The sequence below is a fragment of the Mizuhopecten yessoensis genome, unplaced genomic scaffold (genome assembly GCF_002113885.1).
Source record: "Mizuhopecten yessoensis strain PY_sf001 unplaced genomic scaffold, ASM211388v2 scaffold11131, whole genome shotgun sequence".
In the NCBI taxonomy this organism is placed as follows: Eukaryota; Metazoa; Mollusca; class Bivalvia; order Pectinida; family Pectinidae; genus Mizuhopecten; species Mizuhopecten yessoensis.
The window spans coordinates 474,482-502,416 of NW_018408895.1; the positions used below are offsets into that span (position 1 = coordinate 474,482).

At 35.6% G+C, this 27,935-nt stretch overlaps 3 protein-coding genes across 17 annotated transcripts in view; 2 read left to right on the forward strand and 1 right to left on the reverse strand.

Moving 5' to 3' along the window:
- Positions 1-9,535, forward strand: part of LOC110466334 (ribosome-binding protein 1-like) — a 33,860-nt gene extending 24,325 nt beyond the window's left edge. For 8 of the 14 annotated variants that reach the window (XM_021522775.1, XM_021522762.1, XM_021522769.1 and 5 more), the window contains 7 exons: positions 1,310-1,393; positions 1,898-1,966; positions 4,050-4,214; positions 4,794-4,832; positions 5,057-5,134; positions 7,924-7,941; positions 9,448-9,535. In XM_021522775.1, coding sequence (XP_021378450.1) covers positions 1,310-1,393; positions 1,898-1,966; positions 4,050-4,214; positions 4,794-4,832; positions 5,057-5,134; positions 7,924-7,941; positions 9,448-9,486 — 492 coding nt within the window. In that variant the 3' untranslated portion in view covers positions 9,487-9,535. Of the gene's footprint in view, positions 1-1,309; positions 1,394-1,897; positions 1,967-4,049; positions 4,215-4,793; positions 4,833-5,056; positions 5,135-7,022; positions 7,056-7,923; positions 7,942-9,447 lie in introns of all 14 variants that reach the window. The other 6 variants (XM_021522773.1, XM_021522776.1, XM_021522766.1 and 3 more) reach the window with 5 other exon arrangements.
- An 8,702-nt stretch (positions 9,536-18,237) lies between these two features.
- LOC110466340 (DNA-directed RNA polymerase II subunit RPB9-like) lies at positions 18,238-22,497 on the reverse strand. The gene is made up of 5 exons (XM_021522781.1): positions 22,356-22,497; positions 21,527-21,581; positions 20,663-20,736; positions 19,614-19,740; positions 18,238-18,600 (listed from the first exon to the last, which is right to left on the reverse strand). The coding sequence occupies exons 1-5, from the start codon at positions 22,418-22,420 to the stop codon at positions 18,538-18,540; spliced, it is 384 nt and encodes a 127-aa protein (XP_021378456.1). The 5' UTR covers positions 22,421-22,497; the 3' UTR covers positions 18,238-18,537.
- Positions 22,498-22,594: 97 nt separating this feature from the next.
- Positions 22,595-27,935, forward strand: part of LOC110466338 (saccharopine dehydrogenase-like oxidoreductase) — a 25,353-nt gene continuing 20,012 nt past the window's right edge. For both annotated transcript variants that reach the window (XM_021522780.1, XM_021522779.1), the window contains exons 1-3: positions 22,595-22,959; positions 27,114-27,220; positions 27,834-27,914. In XM_021522780.1, the coding sequence (XP_021378455.1) occupies positions 22,785-22,959; positions 27,114-27,220; positions 27,834-27,914 (363 nt within the window). In that variant the 5' untranslated portion in view covers positions 22,595-22,784. The remainder of the gene's footprint in view (positions 22,960-27,113; positions 27,221-27,833; positions 27,915-27,935) is intronic.

Genomic DNA, 27,935 nt, shown 5'->3' on the forward strand with positions numbered 1-27,935 from the left:
TTGCTAGACAAATAACAAGGATTAACAATTAGCTGAATTTCATATATTCTTATTAATAGTTCCCACAGATACGTAAATGTTATTTACTGGTAATTTGTTCGTAACATTACAAAATCTTTCTTATATGAAAAACAAAGTATTTATTTGACAACACATCTGTAGAGAAGCCAAAATCATGGCATGTTTAATAACGCTGTTATGATGGAACTGTTTGTGGTAGTGTGGTATGACATGTGGGTACTCCATACTAACTCTGTGTGGGTGTGTGAGGGGTGACTAAATGGACACATACATTGACTAGCTGCATGTCTGAGCTGGTCACCTGGGTCTTATCACTGTTAATATCTGTCAAATAAGTTTTTGATTCTCAGAAAAGAAATCAAATAACCCTTGTTTGTTGTCATATGTGCATAATTCTTTAACTTCAATTCTCTTCCAAACAGAGTATATTTACTGTATCCCTTGTCAAAAAGTTTCTATAGTTGTTATGGTCAGATCAACTAACATCTATATAACCATACACAATTGGCTATCAGTTTACAATTAAACATTTCACTAATCAATTGAAAAGGATGTAAGGCTGTCAATTTTCACCTGACATTTGTGAACATTATTCTGTTGATAAGGAGAGTCATAATGATGGATATTTGACAATAAATATGCCTCTTAGGAATAAAGAAGAACATCCATTGTTTTGAGTTAAACACCTAAAAATATTTTTCATTTTGAAAATGGAATTGGATTTGTTTCTTGCCACCCTTTCTTCATCCTTTTATGAAATCTACAAAAACAAATCCTGATCACTCCACTCTTCCAAATGGTTTTAGGTTAACAGGGAAAGTTTGTAGTAGTGAGTAGTCTCCCCTGGTGGACATATTTTTAACAAAATATTTTGCACAACTGGACATAAGTTTATATTGATACCATATATAGATGCACTGCATACCTAAATTTGACCATATATAACTACTGTTACAGAGTTCTGGGAAATACTGTGGTGATCAAATATTGGCTATTGGTTCAATAACACTGATAATTTAAAGAGACAAGTTGGGATTCCAATGTTTTTGTTTTAGCATGCAATATTTGTTAGATGTCTATTAAATTAAAATTGAAATGAATCTGATGATACTCCATGTCAAGCCTTCTCAAATTATGAAGAAACACAGTTTTTGAGTCCAAGAAGAAAGAGTAATTGAGAATACTGGAAAACAATGGTTTTACTAACACATGTACCATCATTCAAACTAACACATTTTGATGTAAATTTATACTGAAAAAGAATCTGAACACCTTCAAATTTTTTCAGATGAAAGAGAAGGTATTAAGTCTAGATGGCCAGTTGAAAATATCTGAAGACAAGTGTTCACAGTTGCAGAGTCAAGTTGAAGAGGTTGGCTTTTGTTCATTGAACATGTGACATGTGTGATCTGATGAGATTGACAGTTATATTTTATAATTAGGGCACTGCTAGATCAGTTAAAAAGGGCACACTGCAAAAAATACACCCTTTAGCTTTTGTTATTTTTCTTGGATTTTGTCTGGTTTTAAAGCGGACATTTACAATTATAACAAGATAGGACTATTTCTTTAGATTCCTTTGTTTTCATACAGGTTATAATTTTTGATAAAAGAGAAGGACTACTTCATTTGCAAATATTTTCCAACAATGAATAATCAGCCATGGGAGGCTGTATTAGAGAGATCTCATTGATTTACTTGAAATCCTGTCTCCATGTTGTATTTTAGATATCTAATATACTGTATATAAAGCAGATTTGAATGAATTCATGATGTTAAGTAGTTCGTAAAGAAAAAGGATCATGTTTAGATTATAGATTTTACTATATTTAATTACATTCTATTTATGATATTTTACTGTTGTTCGGTTGATCAGAGTGAAGAGAAAATTACAACGCTTCAAGAGTCTCAGAAATCCACAAGTAACCAAGACGATTTACTGAAGGTGAGACAAGTAACATGTTACTAGTCAATTATAGAGCTTTAGTCTCACAATCTGTCACTTCCTTATTTCGTACATAGCACATTCATGTAGTGTACAGTTTTTACACGTTCACAATTTTGTTTTGTTTTTTTACTTATTCTTTGGGCTATTCAGATATAAATGTATATGTTGAGGAGGCGTTAATAATTGATAACACATGTTTATGTTTGGGTATAAAATAACTGTCAATAACTGTATTGTAGGCCCCAGGGAAAAATTACTGTAGGTCACAAAAGGTTCCACCCCAAATCCCCAAAATATTCTGGAATAGCCCTTACATAGGTTTATCATAGATCACTTCTATAGCATGACATAAAAGCCCAATTTACAATCACATCATGACATGAACAGTGAGAGATTTTGCCCGATATCAAACACATCACAGCATCATTACAGGCAGTATGTATTGTGTATCATTTGTGGGCAGATTTCTATTAAGGCAGTATACATATCATTTGTGGGCAGATTTCTATCAAGGCAGTATACATAACATTTGTGGGTAGATTTCTATTAAGGCAGTATACATATCATTTGTGGGCAGATTTCTATTAAGGCAGTATACATATCATTTGTGAGCAGATTTCTATCAAGGCAGGATTTCTATTAAGGCAGTATACATATCATTTGTGGGCAGGTTTCTATTAAGGCAGTATACATATCATTTGTGGGCAGATTTCTATTAAGGCAGTATACATATCATTTGTGGGCAGATTTCCACTAATATTCAGACAGAGGTTCAGTATCATGATGTTTTAGCCTTTCCCCCTAAGAACATGGTCACAGTTTCAATCTTGGTAAACTTGTGGTACTGTCAGACATTTCTGATAATGGTGCCTGTCCCACAGTGTTCATTATAGTGTTGGTCTGTCTGTATTGCACCATTGTCATGTAGCATCAGTAGCCTCACATACTGGCACCGTTGATATTACTGTCATCTAACAAGTAAAACTGGAAAACAGTGTTCAAAAGAAATGAGTCTAGCAGTAAATAAAATATTTCTGGTATCAACATGTCAAATTTCTGTGAGGTGCACATTTGAAAAAAAATTACAAAGAAAATAGACAGAACTATTAAAGTTGATGCCCTAAATGTAAGATATCATATTTACTGTTTTTAAGCCGCTCTTGGCGAGAGCCGACTGGCTTATTAATTCTGTCCAGAGAACGAAATGTCGGACCCACTTCCGTTCGGGATGCGTGCGCAATTGGGTGTAAGGGAAATAACTCTTACGTTGGTAAAGTCGCATTGGGAAATATAATTCAAATATATTCCAAGAACATTTGTGAGATTTTGTATATTCAATGACGGTAAATATAGTCGCTACAAATATTAACAATTTTCACTAATATGAAGAAAAAAAAAAATGAATAAAAGGAGTACAATGTCTCTTTTCTCCATGCATGTTTTCCCACTACTGTTAATTATCCTTCATTTCACAAGCAACAAATGCACCTATTCTTTATTATCCATTCACCGATTGCCATTCTGCACGTAAACGCTCATGTCACATCATTGGAGGATGCTAATTAATGAAAATTACAGCAATGCGTCACACTTAAAGAGGGTGAAAAAAGAGAAGAGGGAGAAATGTTTTTAAGGCATCATTTAAGAGGTGATTGATTTTGAAAATCCTAAACGCAACATCATCAGATGACCTGATTTTCAATTAGCAGAATACAGAACACATATCTGAGTTATTATAGTAGATTTTTATGCTCAACGTGTCACTGAAGCAATTAAATTTAAAGTGGTGAGCGGCTGTAATGTCACACTGACATAATTCTAGTTTCTTATCTGGCAATATCTGTTTGATCAGACAAGGGTGATTGTAAAAGTCTTTAGGTTGTTGTGATTGCTGTTCATTTGTGATTGGATTTATTACGAAATAAGATTTCCATCTCAATACTGCACACATGTCTTACAGACATTCTATAGTTTCTAGGAAATGCTTCATGATCAAACAAAATAGACTTCATAGCAAAGTATTAATCCTTTTATAAGTGTTATAGATATCACCAAATTTCTTTCTTTTAACAATTAACAGCAAATAGAAGAACTAAAGAGGTTGTTAGCAGAAGAAAATAAAAAAGCAAAAAATTTAGCAACAACCAATGTGAGACTGAATGGCATTATAAAAACTGGTCAGGACTCCCTGGCGCAGGAGCAAGCCTTGGTGGATAAACTCAAGATTGAAATGGAGAAAAGCAAGGTACATCTTGGTCTAGGATATCCTGCTGTCTTTGAAAAAACCCAGTTAGGATGGAAGGCAACAGTTTGCATGTTATATTGTTATATTGCATTAAAAATGTCCAAGCCTACAGCACTGTGTATTAGAATAAGATACAGAGAATAACGTTTGTCATATACTAATGTCACTATCCTTATTTGGTGTTTCACACTAACTTTTTGAAGAATCTAGTTTTAGTAAAATTGTAGTAGTACCCTGTTAGGTTTTATTGCAACTTTTGCATATTAAAAAAAATATATTCCAATGGTGCTTTAATAGACTTGGGTAGTCTGATGGGAACTTTTCTTGTCGCACTTCTTGCACAACTTTTACGACACATTTTGTGGTATCAGTAACATTGTTTACTTTAGGAACACTATATCATTACAATGATTTTGAAATTGTTGTTCAGAAAAAAAACCATGGAGAATTATTGGGAGACTTTCATACTTTAGTTTCATTGTTAAAGGTTTGTTTTTTATGTGAAAACGAAATCTTCCATATAGTTGAGAATGTATTTGGATATGGAATGTTGATGGCTTTGATGGTTTCGTGTTACAGGGGTCAAATGGTGCATCACCAAGCAGTGAAGTAGAACAGGTAAGTCACACAATATATGTATTGGCATGGTAGAATTAAGCCTGATAAAATAGCACTTTGTTACAATTTGTTTGCATGCTATGACTGTGAACGACACATGAGTTAACATAACTTGCATACTGCAACAATGAATACATCTTTTGCAACTCTGTGAGGATGTATAATCTTTATGGCTGGGTTTGTCACAAATTTCACCAAAATGCACTCTATTTAACTTCTCACAGCTGAGAGCTAAACTTGAAGAGAAGGAAAAACAGCTGGAAAAGGAGATGATAGCAAAGAAACAGCTGTCCCAGAGACTGGTGAGTGGTCCTTAGCCTCCTGACCCTGGAGTCTAGCCTCCTAGTAGTTAGTGTGGGGACATTGGTCTTATGTACAACACTAGTAGGTCATCTATACAGCACCAGTTTAATTTTGTATACATTGGTTCAGTGTAATAAGAGAAAATAGCAAGAAAATAAATCTGGAGAGCCAACTGCAGGATGACTTTGATGAAGATATTTCAAGTAGATGTTTCTAGTATACGTAACAGGGTTGGATTAATGATTTAGGCCCATGAGCCGTAGGGATTTGGTGAAGATGTATCCAGTAGTGTTCAAGTTATTGATGTAGACCGAGAAAGTCGGAGCGACTTGATATTGATATATCCAGTAGGGTAAAGTTATTGATGTAGACCGAGAAAGTCAAAGTGGCTTGATGTAAATATATCCACTAGGGTTAAGTTATTGATGTAGACCGAGAAAGTCAGAGCGACTTGGTGTAGATGTATCCAGTGGGGTTAAGTTATTGATGTAGACCGAGAAAGTCAGAGCGACTTGGTGTAGATGTATCCAGTGGGGTTAAGTTATTGATGTAGACCGAGAAAGTCAGAGCGACTTGGTGTAGATGTATCCAGTGGGGTTAAGTTATTGATGTAGACCGAGAAAGTCAGAGCGACTTGGTGTAGATGTATCCAGTGGGGTTAAGTTATTGATGTAGACCGAGAAAGTCAGAGCGACTTGGTGTAGATGTATCCAGTGGGGTTAAGTTATTGATGTAGACCGAGAAAGTCAGAGCGACTTGGTGTAGATGTATCCAGTGGGGTTAAGTTATTGATGTAGACCGAGAAAGTCAGAGCGACTTGGTGTAGATGTATCCAGTGGGGTTAAGTTATTGATGTAGACCGAGAAAGTCAGAGCGACTTGGTGTAGATGTATCCAGTGGGGTTAAGTTATTGATGTAGACCAAGAAAGTCAGAGCGACTTGGTGTAGATGTATCCAGTGGGGTTAAGTTATTGATGTAGACCGAGAAAGTCAGAGCGACTTGGTGTAGATGTATCCAGTGGGGTTAAGTTATTGATGTAGACCAAGAAAGTCAGAGCGACTTGGTGTAGATGTATCCAGTGGGGTTAAGTTATTGATGTAGACCGAGAAAGTCAGAGCGACTTGGTATAGATGTATCCAGTGGGGTTAAGTTATTGATGTAGACCGAGAAAGTCAGAGCGACCTGATGTAAATGTATCCAGTAGGGTTTGATTAATCATGTAGACAGTAGTCATTGTGACTTGGTGTAGATGTGACAATAATGATGATCAAGAGAGCCAGGATTAATTCAGTTGGTGTAGATGTGTACAGTATGATACAAAAAGTTGGGCGATGTAGATGTGACTTGGTTTTACAGAAGTGATATCAATATAAAGAGCCTTAGTGTGTGCTTTGACAACCTCTCTTTCTCAACTTCTAAGTAGAAGACAACATCTTTAGAACTATCATATAATCTCACTGTATACACTCTAGCACTCCGACTCTTGGGCAATAACTAGTGCTACTTATTCTTTTAAGTTTATAAAAGACTATTAGACTTTATCATTCCCTCTGTAAATTCCTTTTTAAAAAGTAATGTTATCATCTTTTCCCCCAGTCTCGGTACAAATTATTATGCATAAGTCTACTGCCAGTCTTGGTTATAAAGTCAGCTGTTGCATTGATCATGACTATCCCTAAATATGACGTCATTCAATTGGTTTCATTGTAATATTAGAATAATGAGGACAGAGATTTCTCTTAACAGCTGATACTTTACATATGATTCTGTATTCACGTCCTTATAGAAGTTACTAATGTAATATCTCCAGAAATTAATGTTGATATTGATCCTGTGTACTAGTTATAGAAGTGTGTGGGAGTAAATACTATACTTGTGTCCTCTAGGTTCAGGCAGACTCACAGTAGACAGATGTACAGGTGAAACCTTTACTGCCTGACTTTTACTAGATGTGTACCCCCTAACTCTTTCTCACCTCGTTCACTCCTAAACACACACAAAGTTTCATTTTCATCTTGAAAATGTACTACATATAAATGTTGATTCCTGTGTGAAATTTAGGGATGAAAGAGTGTGGCTAAACTGCATTATCAAGAAATGTTTGTGAAAATGATTACAATTTCTAAAATTCTATAAAACCGGCGTAAAAGTTGCTGCGTTGCTGCTTCTACTGAGATTTGACTTCTAAAATATATTGTTGAGCTATGGGCAAAATCAGAAAGAAAAAAACGTATAAAATTTCTTGTTATGCAGTCTGTATTTAATAGAAACCAGTTATCTGCATTTTTCCTAGTTTGAATGACTGATAATAACATGTTGTGTTTTAATTTTGACTTATGCTATACCTTAAGCATGCAGTTCTAATGTACTAATTTATTTTGAGTTTGTGCTGCGTACCTTACTCTGTATTACAAAAGAAATTTAAGTTTTCCTTCAAGGTCTAGTATCTGTGTGCTTTCAATAAAAATAAATGTCTTGTAAAGCTTTGCTAATGCTTACTTTTACATTATGTAGTAATGCAATTGAAATTTACCCTTTCTGATGAAGTTGATTTTAAAACAAAAATATCTAGATCTGCTTCAGGGATAATTTATCATACTAAGATGTCGTTTTTATAAACTTGTTCTGCATTTGACATTTTTTCCAAGTTTTGTAGACTTCCTGTAGAGTAGCAATGTATATCTAGATAAAATGTTGTAAAACTGTAGATTAGTGTTTTTGATAGCTTGTTGAGTGTTGTTGCTAACATTGATGCCATCCTTTTTTCTCCCGTCATTCGCTCCCCAGGCTCAATTAGGTGTAATGGTGAGTACTGTCTCCCCAATTACTGCCTACAAGGCACCTCATCATGTGTCACCTCACCCCATCAGCATTACCAAGGTTTACTCACACCATCACAGGGATGGCCAGGTTTCACGATAGTTATTGAAGTGGGAGGGGTGTTGTATGTGGGTTATTAAGATTTTAAAATGTTCAGGTTTCATTGGCTTAGGTAAAAAGTGGATTGAAAAAAATACCAATCCTCCTGGTAATCATCATATGCATCCTTGTCGTCATCATTACATCTGCTGGCGTTGGTCATCGTTACCTATTGGTAGAGGTTCCTCCATCACTCCTCATCACTACTGGGTAAACATGTACCTGGAGAAGCTGGGGCTCACTAAACCATTCTCAGTGCTTTACTCTTCACTAGCTCAGTAATTCTCCATCACACTGCACTTGTTTCTGTGTCTTAATGCATATGCTTGCATGTTCTTAACAATGACTAATAATTGTATAATTAACAAGATTTCAGTGTAGATATTTTTATATCATTTTACTAACAAACACTCGGTGTTAAAGCTAACTTTGAAGTGTCATATGCATCCTAATATAATGTAACCAAAACTGTCTTTGGTTTGTTCATTAAATACATATAAAAACATTTATATATACATACATGTATGTTGAATTACATTGTATAGATCCTTCAGGAAAAATGATATTACAGCTACACAGAGGTTAACTGATGATCTTGATCCAACCACACTGGTGTTATATTTATATAAAAATAACACTTAATGTTTAATTATTGTATTTATCTGACAAGTGCTATCAGATAATTTCTCCTTAAAGAGGAGCATTTTGAAAATTTAATTTGTATGTGCCCAACTATGAAGGGATGCATTATGGTATGATGTGGGCTGGCTGGACATCATAAATAGTCTTTTACAATTTGAAATTTACTAACTTGAGTTAGATAAACATAATAACCAACCATCACTCCTTGGAGAATCTATATTTCACCTACACTTGACAACATTCTGTATCTTGGGAAGGTAGAGTGTTGACTACTATAGTCAGGTCTTATGCCTATCTATATACAGAGTTATTGCCCTTTGCATTTTTTGATACCAAAGTTTGTCCAGAGCTTCACTCCTTTGCTTTATAGAGAAAATATACAGAGGTCTGACCCTTTGTCATTCTAATGCCAAATATTATCCCCACCATAACTTATTAGTAATATCATCTAAAAAGTTAAATTCTGACAGCTGTTTGGTCACAAGCTGGTATATTTATGTAAGATTATTGATTACAGTTTTTGCTATATTAACATTTTTGGTACCATTGCATCTGTAAAATTTGTAACACAACTACAGTACTGTCTCGTGCATAAACAAGGCAGGCATCAAGGGTATACTTGTAACCAGATGAACTGGTATCCTATCACAGAGTTTGGCTTTAATTTGAAGACTTTCCCCCATTATATCTGGTTCAGCATGAATACGGTCATTGTTGGCATTTCCTAATAACTGATACGTGTTATTTCAGGCGTCCTCTCAAGGGAATGACCTGGGAACATCAGTGTAACAATCGTGTGGTGCGGACCAAATTATGACCAGACGCATCAGGAAGTGACATTGGAAGGAGAAAAGAAGAGATATTGACTTTAAAGTTTCTGTGTACAACACATCAGTCAGAGTAGACAAATCTATCTGAAGTGTGGAGTACAAGTCGTCCAGAGTAAAGGTCGTCCATTAATTGATAGGACAGAGTTCTACACAACTGAAGTGCTTCAGATGATGAACAGCTGTTTTTGTTGACCATGCCATTTTGATTATGTTCTCGAATTGTTTAAGTTCACAAGCATTTCTGTTTTTTATCATTTTCATTTTGTTATTAGGACAATCCTGTATCATATTTGCAACCCATGAACTTCACAACAGATATTCTATAACTATACAATAACATAGAAAATTCCATCAAATCATGATATACATCTACATATTTCTAGCAATTTATAATAATGCCAGTACATGTACCACCTGTATCCCCTAAAAATGAAGTAACAAACTAAAGTAGTGCTGAGAACATATTCTTAACATCATGATCATATTATTTTTACACAAGTCATTGAAATGATTAAGAGTGAATCTGTGTTGACTTATATGTGAAATTCAATATATATACTATAGATAAATATACTGTTACCTGTGTGAGTGGATGTGTTGGTTGGATGGTTATTCTGGACATGACATGCGTCTCCCAACACCTAGGTCTGCAATATTTCTTTGTAAAGGTGTTCTAACCAAGTTCTGTTTTGCTCCCTGATAAAGACAAATCATGCAATAATTATATATTTGTTCTGTTTACTTTAAACAAGCTGGCCACCCCCCTGCTGAGTTTTCTAGGTTGATGTGTAGTAGAGGACCATGACACCATGTGGTCATTCATTGACAAATAGTTTGTTTACATTTTATTTTGACTGGTGCCTCAAAAACTGTTTTTGTAGGTTTTGATTTTGAAATAATAAATATTTAGGAAACAAAATCTGAACTAAAATGATAAACTTTTGTGAATATTAGGTACTCTGTTGTTAAAAATGTCCATATACCCAGGTATATGAACGGGCATTATGACTTTTCTTAGTCGTACGAAGTCGCACGGATCTCCTCAATATGTGTACAGTTTAGATATACTTTTAATTTGAAACCCTCTGGCCCAGAACCCTTGCACTGGAGGTTGTGTACTGGTGATTCTGTGCTGTGTCTGGGTGAAGGGAAGGGAGAACCCAACCACTTCCTCTTTTAGTTTCTCTGCCATGATATGGCTTACCCTATGTGATGTGTTGTGTGTACGTAAACAATATAAACATGTGCCAATTTAATATGCATATTTGGGTTGTGAACTCATGAAAGAAAATTTGTTATAAATAAATAATTCAAAAGAAACATGATCATTTCTATATGATAGGATGATCTTGAACATGACTTTTAGGTTTATCAAATTTTGTATGAAATATGAATAGGTTTTATAGAGCTCGTCACAAATTGGATCAGTTTTTAACTTAACATGAATGCCATTTATAATACATAGCTTTATTGTACTACTGGGTATGGAACACGTAAGCAGGTAGCATTATTTTATATTTGGAATACTATAAATCTTCCTTTATCGAGTGCTGTTGGACAGTGGTATCTTGCCACTGGAAATAGAATCAATAATGTTTTGTGTAAATAAAAGTAAATTATAAACACAAGTTTTATGTTACGTTATTATCGGTAACTTATTTTTGAGGTACATTATCATATTTATTAAAAGCATTGAATTCTAATAAAATTAGAAAATTGTTTTTGTCAAATTAATTTAATTACTTCCTGCTGATTATTGATTGCAGTGATATTTATAAATGAATTTGGAAATTTGATTAACTGTGATTTATTGCTTTTAAAAGTAAAATAATATTTTATAAGTTCTAGAATTAATATATCATAGAATTATTTGTTGGCATAGCTTGGAGTAAAAACACTATTAATTAAATATTTCCTAAAAGTTTGATGAATACAGAGTTATTGCCCCTACATACTCTGTTACTAGTGGATGTAGGCTTGTACAGCAGGAGTTATGTGATTGAAGGTATATTCTGGTCTACACAGGCCCAGTGAGGTGTAGGCAAATATCTATGATGAACGTCAGTATTGCTAGTGATTTACATTCACTAAATTGGCATGAACATATGCAATATGTTTCACATTTGAAAAGTCAAAATGCGAAAGAAAGAATCCTACATAGATTCCCACTTTTTCAGTACACACTGGTGCTCCAGTCCATGACCACATCCATAGTAGGCCCTTGTTAACAGAAATACCTATGTACAGAGTTGCCTTTCACATCACAAACTACTTATGTTGCTACATAGGCCATTGTTGTAGATTGTTGGTACATTTGTTTCACCAGTATTGTGGTTTTAGGGACTGCTCAAGATAATTTTCAGTGTGATATAATTTTAAATAGCTACATTTTTTTTGGTTACTGACTTCTGATCAGGTCATTTACAAATTATGTGATTTATTATTAAAGTGATTCTGGAGTTGAGGGTGCTATGTACAAGTAATATTGATACAGTACTTGGATAATACTTGGTAAGAGCTAGTTTTGGTCTTTTGCCAGAAACAGTTGAGTTTAATATTCTATCTCGGTAGAAATGTCTTGCCACAGAGAGAATTCTCAATTCTTCTGTGTATGAAGAAACGTTTTGGTTATGTATAGTAAAACAAAAGAGAATTATATTGTTAATGATCTGTCTCTCCGTTCGTGGTTATAAAAAATTGCTTAATATTACTGCTGATCAAGTCACAAATTCTCACTCGACACGAAATACAATTTATATTTGTTACTATTTTTGTTTGATTTAAAGATCCTCAAAATTTTGATGCACAGATCTTTAAAATTGATTCGATTTTATATGGTTTACATAGTTGTGTTCGTGTTCAAGACTAGGCTCTCTGTGCATTATGTAACAACAATGACAGCTGATTGTGTCATAATCTCAACAACATTGTGTCCTGGCATTAGTGATAATTGATTTGGATATGTACATTCAATGTTGGGTAAAATACATGGATATAAAGCCGGCAATATTCTATCCTGGCCCATGATGATTGATTGGATTGCCAATTCAATTCTGTTTTTGGAGGTTAGATTAAGATCAAGTTTTTATATGAGTTTTGACTGATGGACTGAATTGTCATCACGGCATGATAAATTGGATGACCGAGAAGAGAAAGCTTTATTATGTCTTGTTAGGTTTTTGTTTGCTGTAAATGTTTAGCCCATCAATATGCAATTTACAGAGGTAGCCATCTTCCTGTTTTTGGTGTAGCTGCTTCCTTATTGATACCAGTATTTTTTTGGTGTTCTGATTTATTGTTTTGATTCGTCCAGATGAAATAAATAATTTGTTACTCTTAGTGATTATCTGGAAAAGGGTTTAGTTAAACAGTACCTTAGGTGGATTATGTATGAAATAACACTTTGATGCTGTACAGGCTTTCCTACCTGTAGGAGCTGTATGTGTGTTAACATTCTGTAGTTGATTGGGAATTTGGCGACTTCGTACCATATATATGACATGGTATGATTTTTTTTGTATTTGTTGATTGTAAGCATTGACAGTTATGTTCAATAACCGGACCAAGGGCAGGCCTTGTTGACTGGTGACAGGCTGCTGAATTCTGGTGTGCAACCCACTGGCTTATTGTTATGTTGTACAGCTGTTTAGTGGATGCTTTGTTATTGTTGGGACTAGGAGGAGGATGAGGGAGTTGGCTCATTAAGATGAGGGCCTACTCAGATATAGCTTACCTACATATACACAGCTCAGCTGCAATGTAGTGTAGCTTGTTGAAGGAAGGGCGGTAGAATGACTTGACCAAGACACTGTGCTTTTGTTTGTTTGCCTTCAGATCACTATTACTGATCTGTTTATGTTACTATTATTTATATATAGATGGATTACTACTTAGTTGTTAGTTATATTAGTTTGCTGGAAATTAATCTTGAAACTAGTCATTTTGTTCTCATTTATTGTCATTTCATGTGATATCAAATTTCATGAGAAATAAGGTAATACAAGGTTGTATTTAATTCAGATGTCCTTTTGTTTTGATTTCAATGGCCTGGTAATCTGGTTTTTATCACCAAACCAATATTTTGAAAAGGAAAAATTCAGTCTGCATTATTTAATTGTATTCAGTATTTTGCCCCAAAACGTTTTGATCTTGTGCACACAAAACAATCCTGTGTACCATTTCTATCATAAGTCTTCTCCAAATACAATGTAGAAAGATGTCGGTTTATACAATCTATACTCAAAAACGTTTCATGACATTCTCTATTATATCACGTTCACTGTCATCAAAGCTTTATACAATTTATTTCTGTATTCAGTTTGAATTTTTATTCATTTTGCTGCCCTGTTTTAGATCATTGTTACACCCGACCTGGGCCTTTCTGGTCTGAAAACATGAAATAAGTTATCCCACACTGAATTCTGTTGAGGATGTGTAACGGCCGAGGATCATCTGTCATACGTGGATATAAAATAAACGTCCAATGTTAACACTGATTAAGACTTGTGAAAGTTCAATATTTGTAGTAATTATTATGAATATATATCTTAATGATTTTGTAACAAACTTTCAATTATGCACGGTTTACGGTTCAGGTATTGTTAAAGTAAAACGGTGTCACCAGAATTTATGCATACACTTTTTTTTCTTCTCGAATCCAGAATAAATAAATAAAAAGTTACACAGAATGGTACTCGTTTCCCGTGTTCTTTCTCTGCAGAATAGATATGATGGTTTTGGGAATATGGCATAAGTTTTGATGAAATCAGCTTTTGTTCTGACTTGGTAAGCTAATGCTATGTGTATTATTATTACATTGTATGTAAGGAATTACATGATTAAATATGAATATAAAAAAATATGAAATATACCCGATCCATCAATAAATATGAAATCTTCTTATTTTGTGTTGTGTTTTTATATATGCTTGTCTTCCGTGTATATTATGGTGTGGAATTGTCTGTCTGTCTAGAACATAACTTCTGAACCAATAGGTTATTGTAGATGACACTTTATATAAATAAATAAAACAAAACACGAAGGCTAGTTTAATCGGCTAGCGCTTTCGCCCATCTTATTTAAATTTAATTGTAACGTCATAAATGGAGTACACCTACTTACCATGGTAAGACGTTGTAAACGAAATACACATAATGCGGACATCTAGAAATTGTGACATCTTAAAAAGATTACGAAAATGTACTTGCACTAAATGTGTCGATGAAATATATGGAAAAAGAAATGCTCAAATGAATACATTGTTTAATAGTAAAAGTTAAAAACATCTGATAGTAAAAATAAATTTCAAAGCACAATACTTAGTTCATCCAAACATGTATAAGAGGTGCTCGAAATTTCTCGCGTTCAAGCCTGGATTTAGAGTTTTAATAAACATGTTCTCTTTTAACTCTTACAATAGTATCTGATGTGTTCATTCGGTAAATTGATAAGTTAACTATCAGATTTGGTTTGTTGACGATGGACTGCCATTCTTTGACGTAGTTCATTTCCAGTTTGACCTATGTAAATTTCAGAGCATCTCTTACAAATTACAGGATGTATTACATTTCTTGATTTACAATTCATATTACATCTCATTTGAAATGTTTTGCCATTCTTAAAAACAAACAAGTTACATTCAACAATCATACTACATGTTCCACATCTCAGTGTCATACACTTTTTCGTGCTGTAATTTACATTTATTTTCTCATCATTTTGACTCGCAATAAACGTTTCAGATTCCTTGGTTGTCTTTTGCAATTAATTATTTTCTTCTTCTTTAAGACACTTCATTTTTTTGCTATTCTTTAAAATTTCTTGGTGAACTTTCTTAATTGGAAACATGTTAAAATTGTTCGGGTTAAATATTGTAACGAACGTTATAATATCCTTTTGACTTGTATTGGCGCTATTTGGGTTGTTAACTGAAATCGGACCCTTCTTCTTAGCTCTTTGAATACCGTTTAATATAATTTCGTCTGGATAGCATTGTTTTCTAAGATTATTGAAAAGTCCATGTCCTTAAGATAAAAGTCCTGACAAAGTTGAAAATTTTGCCAAGGTCACTAGTTGTTGCCAAGGTCAACTGTTCCTTTTTATGCTCCATGAAAAAATAAATTCCGGGAGCATATAGTTGACACTTTGTCCATCTGTCCAAAATGTTTGTCTGGGCCATAACTTCTGATGTGTCAAAGACAGTTCAATAAAATTTTAGAGGTGTATTTAAGATAGCAAGATGTTGTCACATACCACTATTGGGGCTGTATGGTCAAGGTCAGATTGAGGTCAAAGACCTTCCAATTCGCTGAAGAAAGCCCAGAAATGTTATAGATATATGTAGGATGGGAAGGCAGTGTATATATATAACATCCAATAAGCGATATGCTTGCCTGCACCCTAAACTTTATTTCAATCTCGATAACCATTCAGGAGCATAAAATATCAGTTTTACTGATCGTTTTTGTTGACAAAAGTTCTTAACAAATGAAGATTTTACATAATGTATCCACATGCATGCATCGATGCTAGTGTTTCATACCACTTGTAGATTCTGATACCCTTTCTTGTAAGGATTCAAAGGTTAAATCACTGTGGTGCTTACAATATGAACTGACTACGCCTCCACCATCAGTTCATCTATCAATATGAACAGACAACGCCTCCACCATCAGTTCATTCATCAATATGAACATACTAAGCCTCCACCATCAGTTCATTCATCAATATGAACAGACTATGCCTCCACCATCAGTTCATTCATCAATATGAACAGAATACGCCTCCACCATCAGTTCATTCATCAATATGAACAGAATACGCCTCCACCATCAGTTCATTCATCAATATGAACATACTAAGCCTCCACCATCAGTTCATTCATCAATATGAACATACTAAGCCTCCACCATCAGTTCATTCATCAATATGAACAGACTATGCCTCCACCATCAGTTCATTCATCAATATGAACAGACAACGCCTCCACCATCAGTTCATCTATCAATATGAACAGACAACGCCTCCACCATCAGTTCATCTATCAATATGAACAGACTACCCCTCCACCATCAGTTCATCTATCAATATGAACAGACTACGCCTCCTCCATCAGTTCATTCATCAATATGAACAGACTACGCCTCCACCTTCAGTTCATTCATCAATATGAACAGACAACGCCTCCACCATCAGTTCATTCATCAGTTATGTACCGATAGGTTCTACAAGTGTGAACTTGATGAGTTGACAGATGATATGACATACAGTTCATTCATCAATATGAACAGACTACGCCTCCCCCATCAGTTCATCTATCAATATGAACAGACTACGCCTCCTCCATCAGTTCATTCATCAATATGAACAGACTACGCCTCCCCCATCAGTTCATCTATCAATATGAACAGACTACGGCTCCACCATCAGTTCATCTATCAATATGAACAGACTACCCCTCCACCATCAGTTCATCTATCAATATGAACAGACTACCCCTCCACCATCAGTTCATCTATCAATATGAACAGACAACGCCTCCACCATCAGTTCATCTATCAATATGAACTGACTACGCCTCCACCATCAGTTCATTCATCAATATGAACATACTAAGCCTCCACCATCAGTTCATTCATCAATATGAACATACTAAGCCTCCACCATCAGTTCATTCATCAATATGAACATACTAAGCCTCCACCATCAGTTCATTCATCAATATGAACATACTAAGCCTCCACCATCAGTTCATTCATCAATATGAACAGAATACGCCTCCACCATCAGTTCATTCATCAATATGAACAGACAACGCCTCCACCATCAGTTCATTCATCAGTTATGTACCGATAGTTTCTACAAGTGTGAACTTGATGAGTTGACAGATGATATGACATACAGTTCATTCATCAATATGAACAGACTACGCCTCCCCCATCAGTTCATTTATCAATATGAACAGACTACGCCTCCACCATCAGTTCATTCATCAATATGAACATACTAAGCCTCCACCATCAGTTCATTCATCAATATGAACATACTAAGCCTCCACCATCAGTTCATTCATCAATATGAACATACTAAGCCTCCACCATCAGTTCATTCATCAATATGAACAGACTACGCCTCCACCATCAGTTCATTCATCAGTTATGTACCGATAGTTTCTACAAGTGTGAACTTGATGAGTTGACAGATGATATGACATACACCAGAATTATTACACTGGATGAGTTGACAGACGATATGACATACACCAGAATTATTACATTTGATGAGTTGACAGATGATATGACATACACCAGAATTATTACACTCGATGAGTTGACAGACGATATGACATACACCAGAATTATTACACTGGATGAGTTGACAGATGATACGACATACACCAGAATTATTACACTTGATGAGTTGACAGATGATACGACATACACCAGAATTATTACACTGGATGAGTTGACAGACGATATGACATACACCAGAATTATTACACTGGATGAGAGGAAATATTATTGACAACATCCCTGGGAAATTCTACACTTGTCGAGTAAATGTCTGGATGAGGATTTATGCCAAACTTTCTACACTGGATGAGTAGAGTCCATATCAAGATCATTGCCCCTGAAGGACAAGCTAGTTTATCCCTATTATAGTTGGATAGATGGCAGGACAGTGCTTTTCATAAAGATAACAAAAAATTGCACATTAGATAATCTTGTTTATTTTTGTTACTTTAAAAAAAAAATATGTGATGAACTTTCACTCATTCTCGCACATTCAACTCTCTTAATCTACTGATACAGATTCTCACCAAACTGTAATGACATAATGTGTAATCAAGACATAATTAAAGTTATAAAATCAAAGTTTACAGGAATATGAACATGGCACCTGGATAATCTCCCATGATTCACTAATTGTTTTCTTTGCACACTGCCATGTTTCTTTATCTTTTCCTTCCTTCTAGCATCTTAACTGAAGGCAATAAAATGATAATATCCATTCATTCTGTCCACCGGTGAACACACTGCTGGTTTGTACACACGTAGTAAAGTCGCATCCCTTCCTGTAAAACAAAAACACTAAATTTAGTATTCTTTACATTGATCTTCAGTATTTATATACTATTGAGATATTTTAATGAGACTGAAATTATTTCTGGTTACCTGAAAACACACCATTTTGTAGGTACATAAAATTTCATGCATAAGATTTCCCACAAAATCAGCAAAAAAAAAGTGTCATTTGAACTGGAAAGTGAAAACGAATGTCAGTATTATTGCACTATTGAAACGTAATCTGCGGAATGTTTTATTCCCTCCTTGATCCCTATCCAAATGCAAGTGCCTAGGTCCCTCCAACCTATCATAGGTTACAAACTGGGAAATTGAAAATTTAAATCCTTATCTATGCAGCTGCCTAATGTTCTTCCTGATCCTGGAGAATGTTCAAATAGACAAGAGGCATGAAAGATTTAGCAATAATTGATTCTAACGGACACCTTGCTTTGTATGTGTAGCTTCAATACTACAGATTCATTGTCGTATAAATTTGTGGATTAAGAGCACCTACAAAATCAGTGAAATAGAAACATCCACAAAAATCAATGAATCAACAGTAGCAGGTTCTGTTAACATTTGTTTTGGATAACATTCACAAATGTGGATTGAGTAATAATGATATACTGCAAACTCTGATTGTACAACCTTGTTACCTTGCATTGAAATGAGTGGAATACCAAGCCCATCCCAAAAAGTAGAACCGGGTACCTTGAATGGGAGGGAGTGGAATGCCTCTCCTACCTCATAGATATTTGGTCCCGACCTACAAAATCTTCTTTTTTTCATGTAAACCTTGATCACCCTGATGCCCAGGACTTGGGAGATTTGATGATCATGTTTTGCTGAACATTTGTATCATAAGGATTGTAAGAATAGTTACTGTATACAGCCTGTACGATGAACCTGCTTTAATAAGCCATAACATTCAAAGGAAATACTTTCAGAATTCTGATGACTCCAAGGATACAAACTGAGGAAGAATGGTACAACCTCCACCTCAAGATTTCAGTAGACATACCTCAGCCTTTGAACTATGTGATTGGAAGAACACAGACTCTTTGTGATTGCATTTGGGACAGACATGGTCCTCTGTCCGTGGTAGGGTAGGGTCTGCAATGACGTCACCAATGATCTGTGTCAACTCACTACACGGATAAAATGAACATGTCAACAATATTTAACATGAATATATCTAGAATTGAAACATAAATCCATCTTTTCCTTTAAGAATGAACTAGAAATATACAGCAACATTCTATCAACATTTATTAATGATTCAGTCTGACAATTTGAATCTGTATACTTAAATGATTTTATCACCTGAAATTGACGTTGTTATTGTATTATGGAAACTGAATCAACTGAAGTTGTAATCAATAGACTTAGTGATACCCACCCACCCCCTACATACACACATCCATGTAAGTGCTCTCTGTTTCTCAAAGAACTGGGTGTCTTAGACAATGCAAATATAAAAGAAATACAGCAGGATCAATATTCCTTGTTTATATGATTGGTGGTAAGCCTAACAATTTTACAGGTTTACAATGTAACATGGACATTTGACAAGCACCGCATCACAGTCAGCACAATCTTATCTAATAAAATATGTTTTAGAATTAGTGGTAAACCCTGATCATTTGGAATAAAATTAGATGCAAATTAAAAGACAAGTTGCTTGTTCTCATAGATGCTCCCCCAAAGGGAAATAACTCGTGGAAAATTTCTGAAAAGAAACTATGCACAACTACATTATAAATATTGCGACAGTGCTAAACCCCATCAAGTTTCAGGAAAATTGATCGAAATAGAGAGTCATGTATGATAAGTCTTAAAAGTAAGTTAAACTGACTGATAATATACAGCTTACCAAACTCAATCTAATAGGTGCTTAGGAATTTCCTAAAAAACACTTCTCCTGCACATAATTATGTGGTATTTACTGCTGAAAACAAAATAGATGTTCATCTTTTTAAAATTATTGTGAAAATATTTCTTACAAAAGATTCATAATTGCATTATATTAATTCCATGTCCTTTTGTAAAGTAGATAAGCACTGTACTTACTCCACTTCATGGGTAATCTTGTTCACATAAATGCAAGGATTGTCTGCAATCTGTTGATAGTCACAGTTTCTGCACTGAAACAATGAAAATATCACTCAGGAAAAAAGTCTCAATCTAGCTATACTGTTTTTAAAATGTTTCTAAATATATATATATACACACATAAAATGCAAGTTTTCAAACATCAGTTTTATATGCAACCTCTAAACAGGAGAAAGCGCTAGGGAAGTTGAAGAAACTCTTGTTTTTTGTTTTTTATATATACACACATATATACATATATAATGCAACTGAACTAGATTCCTAAATCATGCATGACCATTCTTTTTTCAACCTAGTCAATAATCATTTAGCATTTCTCTATTCTTTATTTTTCTTTCTTGATAAGAGCACAGACAGCTGAGAATTTCTTACAGCTATATATATATATCTGGACCTAAACTAAGGTGTAAGAGTAATATTACATGTTTTAGGGTTTTAGAACAACTTTCAGAAAAACTGCCACCCCCATGCCAATGATGATGTATCATATAATGAACTCTGACAACATGTCACAGTGACTTTGATTAACCCTTTCACCACTGTAGACCATAATGAACCCCTCCATATCAATGCTTGATAGAGTCTACTAAAGTTACATAGGGGTGAAAGGGTTAATGAGTTTAATACAAATACACTGTAATTAAGATATTACATTCCTTTGATATGTTTACTACCGGGTAACATCATGCCATGTGTTCCTCTCTTGGTATGAATGTAATACATGTATCATGTTGAATGTATATTATTTAGGTATTAAGTGGACAATATGGTATTTATACCATAATCAATACAAGATCATGCGTATCACTGATCAGCACTTACAGCGTAAACCATTATTCTCTTCTCTTTGTCTTCTTTTGGGTACAACATGTTGTTGCTGTACAAAACAAAAATAAAAAATAATTATTGAAGGAACACATATCGTTAAAACAATATTTCATTTATTGGAACCGCGACCAAAGTTTCGCACAGTATCTAATTTGCTGCGCCTGAAAAATATGATCATGCATGATTTTGCGAGATCTGTGTGAGTGGCCACTCTCTGTAATATATACGTCTCTGCATGGCTACATAAAAGGATAAATACTTTATTTCAAATACTTAACATTCAAAACATTAACACCACTGTGCTTAATTCTACATCAGCTTTATTCAATTTCCTACCGGCTATCCAGAGGAATACATTTAGTATTAAAATAATTTCCATCTGCAATAATGGTTCCACAACGTAATCCATGCAGTATCTTTAGATCATTTTGCAACTCTTTACTTTGTAGCTCACGCGGTAACAGCTATTTTACACTCACTGACACTTCTCCACAGCAAGCTATTTTGTTTACAATGAAATGGTGTTTTTTACACATCATTATCAGAATGATACAAACAGAACCGTTTAAACTGGTGGTCAGGCGGGTGACGGGAAATCTGTGTGTTTTTATTTCACTTTATTCCCCATTTCAGTAATACAATTGTTACTCAAATGGGTAACTGTTACCCAAATGCAGGGTAATTACCCATATGCGCCGTTGTGCCCAACCTGATAAATAACAAAACGGTTTCAGTACTGTTCTACGGTTACATGTCAAAAACTATTGATTTTCAACAATATAAGTGTGTTTTTAACGTTAACATATACACATATTGATTTTACCATTCTTTACAAAATCTTATCCCCACAAATCCTGGACCATCATCGTGATTTTCATACAGGTCCATGCTTTCAAGACGGTTGCGAAACGAAGCGAAATAAAGAATAACCCAGGATATGGTCGCTTATGTCAATACAATAAAACAAAGTTTATATCTGTGATAGAGAGCATATTTTCATCTCATAGCTTTGGTTTCAAGATATACCTGTCTTCTTTTCAACTATTTTACGATGTATATTGACAATAAATCTTTAAATTTGTAAACCGTTTTTAATTATTTGTTGAGAGCTTAAGCGATGTAAACCTGAGGTGTTTTTTTTTAGGTTCAGGCCCAGGTGCAGTCCAGTCAGAACGCTTGGCAAACGGACAAGAATTTAACGTCGTATTTCGTGCGGCAGCACATCTTAGTAAGGTAATTGTCGAAAGGAAAAATGGCCACAGATAGGTATGACATTGTCATCTTCGGCGCATCTGGTTTCACCGGGCAATTCGTTGTCGAGGAAGTTGCCCGAATAGCAGACGAAGAGCGAGGTCTGACGTGGGCTATCGCCGGCAGGGCCATGGGTAAAATGCAGAAAGTTCTGGAACAAGCATCTAAAAAGACAGGTATGCCTATAAATTGTTTAAATAAAAAATCATATTGACTATTTATAGTTGAAAACTTAATTACTTACTGACATGAATAAAACCAATATTAAAAAAAAACTGTGGCGTGTTGTTGTAGACAGGTAACCACACCCCCTTTGGCATGATTGACTGCATGCTTTTTTTCATGAATATAATTTCATTTTGAAATTCAGCCAACCTGATTCCATCTGTTGTCAACTTTAAAAGACCACTAATCAAGAACAGCTGAAGACTAAATTGACTAAATTTGGTACTGATCTCACCTCAGGTTTTCATATTTTCTGCAGAAAAGTAATTCAAAAATTGTGGATGGAACTAGGCCTATATGATCACTGACTTTATTCTATTTTGGAGAAAAGCAAATGCGCAGAGAATACTACGGAATTAGATTATCTAAGTCCGTGAGAATACAAATTAAAATGGGCACAATAATGTAAGGCAAAGGAATATGGACAAATTACAGAAAATGGAAATAAAATGCCAAAAACAATTATGATGCTTCAGGGGGGGACCCAGGAATTAATTTTGGGTGTTGCCCAAAAATTTTAACTCAGAAAAAGACTCAAAAAAACTAATAAATTATAATTGTCATGTCGGTTGTACATGTATACTACTTTCTGACCCCAAACAATAAATAGAACTTCATTATTTCTGAGATTGTGACAATTATAATTTCCCTGCTGAGCAGAGCGAGGCAATTTTTTTTCTTTCTGAAGATGTAATACTAAACTTGTTCAAGCACTGCCAAGCGTAGAAAGCTAGTCTTTATCGGACATCATTTCCATTGTCAAACAGATTGAATAAGGCATAGAATAGTTTTCTGAGTTTGCAGTATTATTCCAGGTTATATTTTATAACAGAGTAATTATATTTTATGATGGCCGAGCGGAGCGAGTTTTAACAAATTTGCTGAAACAATGGTAAAAATGTAGGTTTTTGGTTAAAAAGTGTTGATGTTTGTGTCATGCCTTTCATGTGCATGTAGTTAAGGCTAGCATTTTGGCAATTAAATATTAATTCATTTTGTCATAAATATGAATTATGATTTGACTGTTTGTCTTTTATTGTGAATTTGTATGCATGCATATGTACAAGGGCAACACCTAGCTGTTAAAAAGGATATATATACATACCAGGCTAACACTGGTTATTATTCACCTGATAACGTGATGCTAAGGTGGATGCTTTATTGTCTTTGAAATTTACATTTTTTAACAGGTATAATTAATCACTCCTGGTAATCACGTGTACATGAAACCACAGGTGAAAATACAGGTTTATCTATCATGAAATGGACTCTACCTTTGAAATAACAATTAACCTATATACCTAGGTAATTCCAACAGACGGTTTATCCTCTCTCAACGGACAGGGTGATCACCACACCGTGACATTAGAACAATACGAATAAGGTAGACAGTCCGTTGAGCCTTCATCACTGACCTGACTGGAGACCCTACTAATAAATAAACAAAAGAGGATTAACCCCCTATTGTTTAGAGTATAAGTAGTGGACTCCTTGTTTGAGCAACTGCACCAACATTATACATACAGATATTCAAACTGCTGCTTGCCATAGAAAATCATAGTTCACAGGATGGTTGATATTAGAAGAAAATCCCATATGAAAAAGTAAAAAATCTTCAAAAACCTAAGTCCAGGTTATTTTTGGACAGAGAAAAAGGGTGTTTTCCGGGCAACTAGAATATGCAGAGAAATGGGTTTACAAGGAACTATACTGAACAGAAACGCACAATTAAATTATGCAATCAATAGCCTATGATATTTTGGGAAATTTGTACAAAGTTTTATATCAATATGAAGGGACAAGTCTACTCTTTACAATACTGTAGAAGAAAAGTCTGTGTGACGTCACTCGTGTCATCAGTAGTTACTCAAAGTGGGATACCCGCAATAAACAAAATGACACTTCAGTACCTGGTGTGGGCACCTTTTGCACGAATCCCTGCACGGATTCTCCTATGCATTGAATTCATGAGAACATTTCTTCTCCTTAAGGGAATGTTGTTCCATTCTTGTGTTAATGCTGCGATCAACTGGGCGCGGTTAGTTTGGGGGTTTTGACGTTTTCTAATACGCCTGTCCAGCTCATCCCACAGATGCTCAATGGGAGACATGTCGGGGCTATATGGGGGCCATTCCAGAGGCTGAACGTTGTTTGCCGTGAGAAAATCACGACAGACTCTGGCAACATGCGGTCGAGCATTGTCTTGCTGGAGAATTAGGTTATGACGTCTGAGAAGTGGAAGGACATGTGGTTGGAGGATCTGGTCTCTGTATCGAATGGCATTGAGGTTTTGATCCAGGACCACTAAAGGGGATTTTACTCCATGGGAGATGCCTCCCCAAACCATTACAGAAGCCCCACCGAATCTATCGCGTTCAACCACGCATGCGTCGGCGAAACACTCACCGCATCTGCGATATACCCTTTTCTTCCGTCTGAGCGATACAGACAAAATCTAGACTCGTCGGTGAACATCACACGCCTCCATTGACGCATCCCAAACCTATTTGGGTCATGTCTGTGCATCCAGGCACTTACCGCCTCTGTGGTGTCAGAAGTGGCCTGACATAAGGTCGGTGCGCAATGATTCTCTCGGCATGCAAGCGGTTCCTGGCAGTTTGAGGACTAATGGGTCTGCCATGAGTACCTAAGGTATGCGACGCAGTCTCTACAGCAGTCTTGAATCTGTTGCGCAAATGCGACAATCGAATCGCCATGTCTTGTCGTGCTCCTGGGACGATCAGAAACTAACCCAGTAGCACGGAAACGTGTACAGAGACGGTTAATTGTACACGGGCCAACACCAAACTGCCGTGCGACAGCAGTTTGGCTATGACCATCCATCAACATCGCAATTGCTCTACCCCTCTGAATTTGCGTTAAGCGTGGCATCTCGGTCAATGGCGAAATCAAAATGCCAACGTGGAAAATTAATGTGGCTGAACTTAGAGTATCCGTTGAGATTATTTGTTTGAAAAACTCCGGCTTGGCTTGATCACGCCACGTAATTTGGACTAAAGAAGCTCACAAAGTCACACAATGACATCGTCATGCTTGGCTGATTTTAGGGTAGATTGTTGAGAAGGGAGATCGTTCTTGATCAATCAGCTAAGGTGTACTGCAGGGGGGGAACTTTGTGCGTTTCTTTTTTTGTTCAGTATATATAGAAAAAATACTGTTTACATTCTGTTTCTAAATCTTTGAAAGAGATTAACAAAATACAGTGTTTATTATAATCCACAAACCACGCCAATTATGTTATCAGGTTAGATTAACAATTCTTTTAAACACCTAATGTAGCCCAGCCCTGAAACTACAAACTGACATGAGTACTGTTCTACATGTTCAAATGTTTTCTTTATGATATTATCATTATACCGTTGCCAAAAAATACTGGAACAGGAGAGGAAAAAGAAATGCACGACTAAAGTTGGGTAAATAGAAATGTGGTCCCCATGGGGACAGAAATATGGTTATAGGGCCATGGCGATGTGAATTTTGAAAATTATACTCCTGAAGTTTATATGACAGTGAAAGTTTGCGAACTTTCTTTAGCATGGGTCATCCGCTTTGTGTCGGTATGTTGTATAGTAGAAGGGTGTGGTTCCAGTTGGAGTATAGGCTGCATTAGGACATTAGGGGAAATTGAGAGGGGGGGGGGGGGGGGGGGNTAAGTATGGGTAAAGAAATATATGGTACTCATTTAACCTGGAGTATCCCTGAATAAAGTGAGTCATATTTAATGTTGTAAAAATGAAGGCACATCAAGGGATCTTGTTCATTGATTTATTTTAGATACACCCAATGGGCTTATATATAACCATTGCCTGTGGATTAGTAGTGCATTACCACAATTATAACTTGGATTAGTATTGGTCTGGGATGGGAACATCAGCTATTTTGGAGTCAAATGAAATATTTGAACAACTAAAGGACAAAAACAATATACAAAACCACACACACAGTATATAAAAACTTTGGTTATCGTACATCTTCGCCAATATGTGACCTGAGTTTGCCAATTGTTCGGATGCAGGTCACAACTTCGGGGACACGTTGGATATGTCATAGTTTTGCGCATGAATATTTATCATCTATTTAATAGGTAAAGAGCTTGACTCCATCCCAGTCCTGATAGCCGACACAACCAGCGAGTCATCAATGGTGGAGATGTGTAAACAGGCCAAGGTCATACTCAACTGTGTGGGCCCAGTAAGTCTTGTTTTCACCCATCAGTTCAAAGTTGTATACATCCTCATAGCTACCATAGTCATGTGTCACTTTCTGTATGGCGGTTATTATTCAGTTGGTAGTTATATTTTTGATACTTAACAAACATGACTGGAAATAAATTGTGGTGCCTTCAAATATCTTCTGATGTGAATTTAGCCCCAATGTCATAAACAGCTTTATGGATGTTATAGTTTTCTTGTCATGTATTCATTGAGCAAGTTGTCTCTGCATGATCCCAGGAGTTTAACCGATACCTTCCAGCACCCAGAATTTTTAACGCTTTGAATTGCTTTAGAACTCACGGTAGCTGACTGAATGGCGCGGGGGTGTCCGTCTGTCCAAGAAGTTTGTCCAGGGCATATCTTCTATACTATTTCACCTGGAGTAACCAGATTTAGTGTACAAGGACATCTTGGGATGGCAAGTGCATAAAGTACAATGTTAGTCACTATGACCTATGCTTTGAACATAAGCTAACGCCTGAAATACATGTAAGTGTACTGAATGTTAATTATAGAAATCATTACCAGTGGGGGACTATGGAATGCCTTGCAACACTTTGCCTTGTTTTATAGGAATTTTGTATTTTCAGTACCGTTTTCATGGTGAGATGATGGTAAAAGCTGCTATAGAGGGAGGAGCTAGTCATTTGGACATCAGTGGAGAACCACAGGTAAGGACCATGGTACTGTTA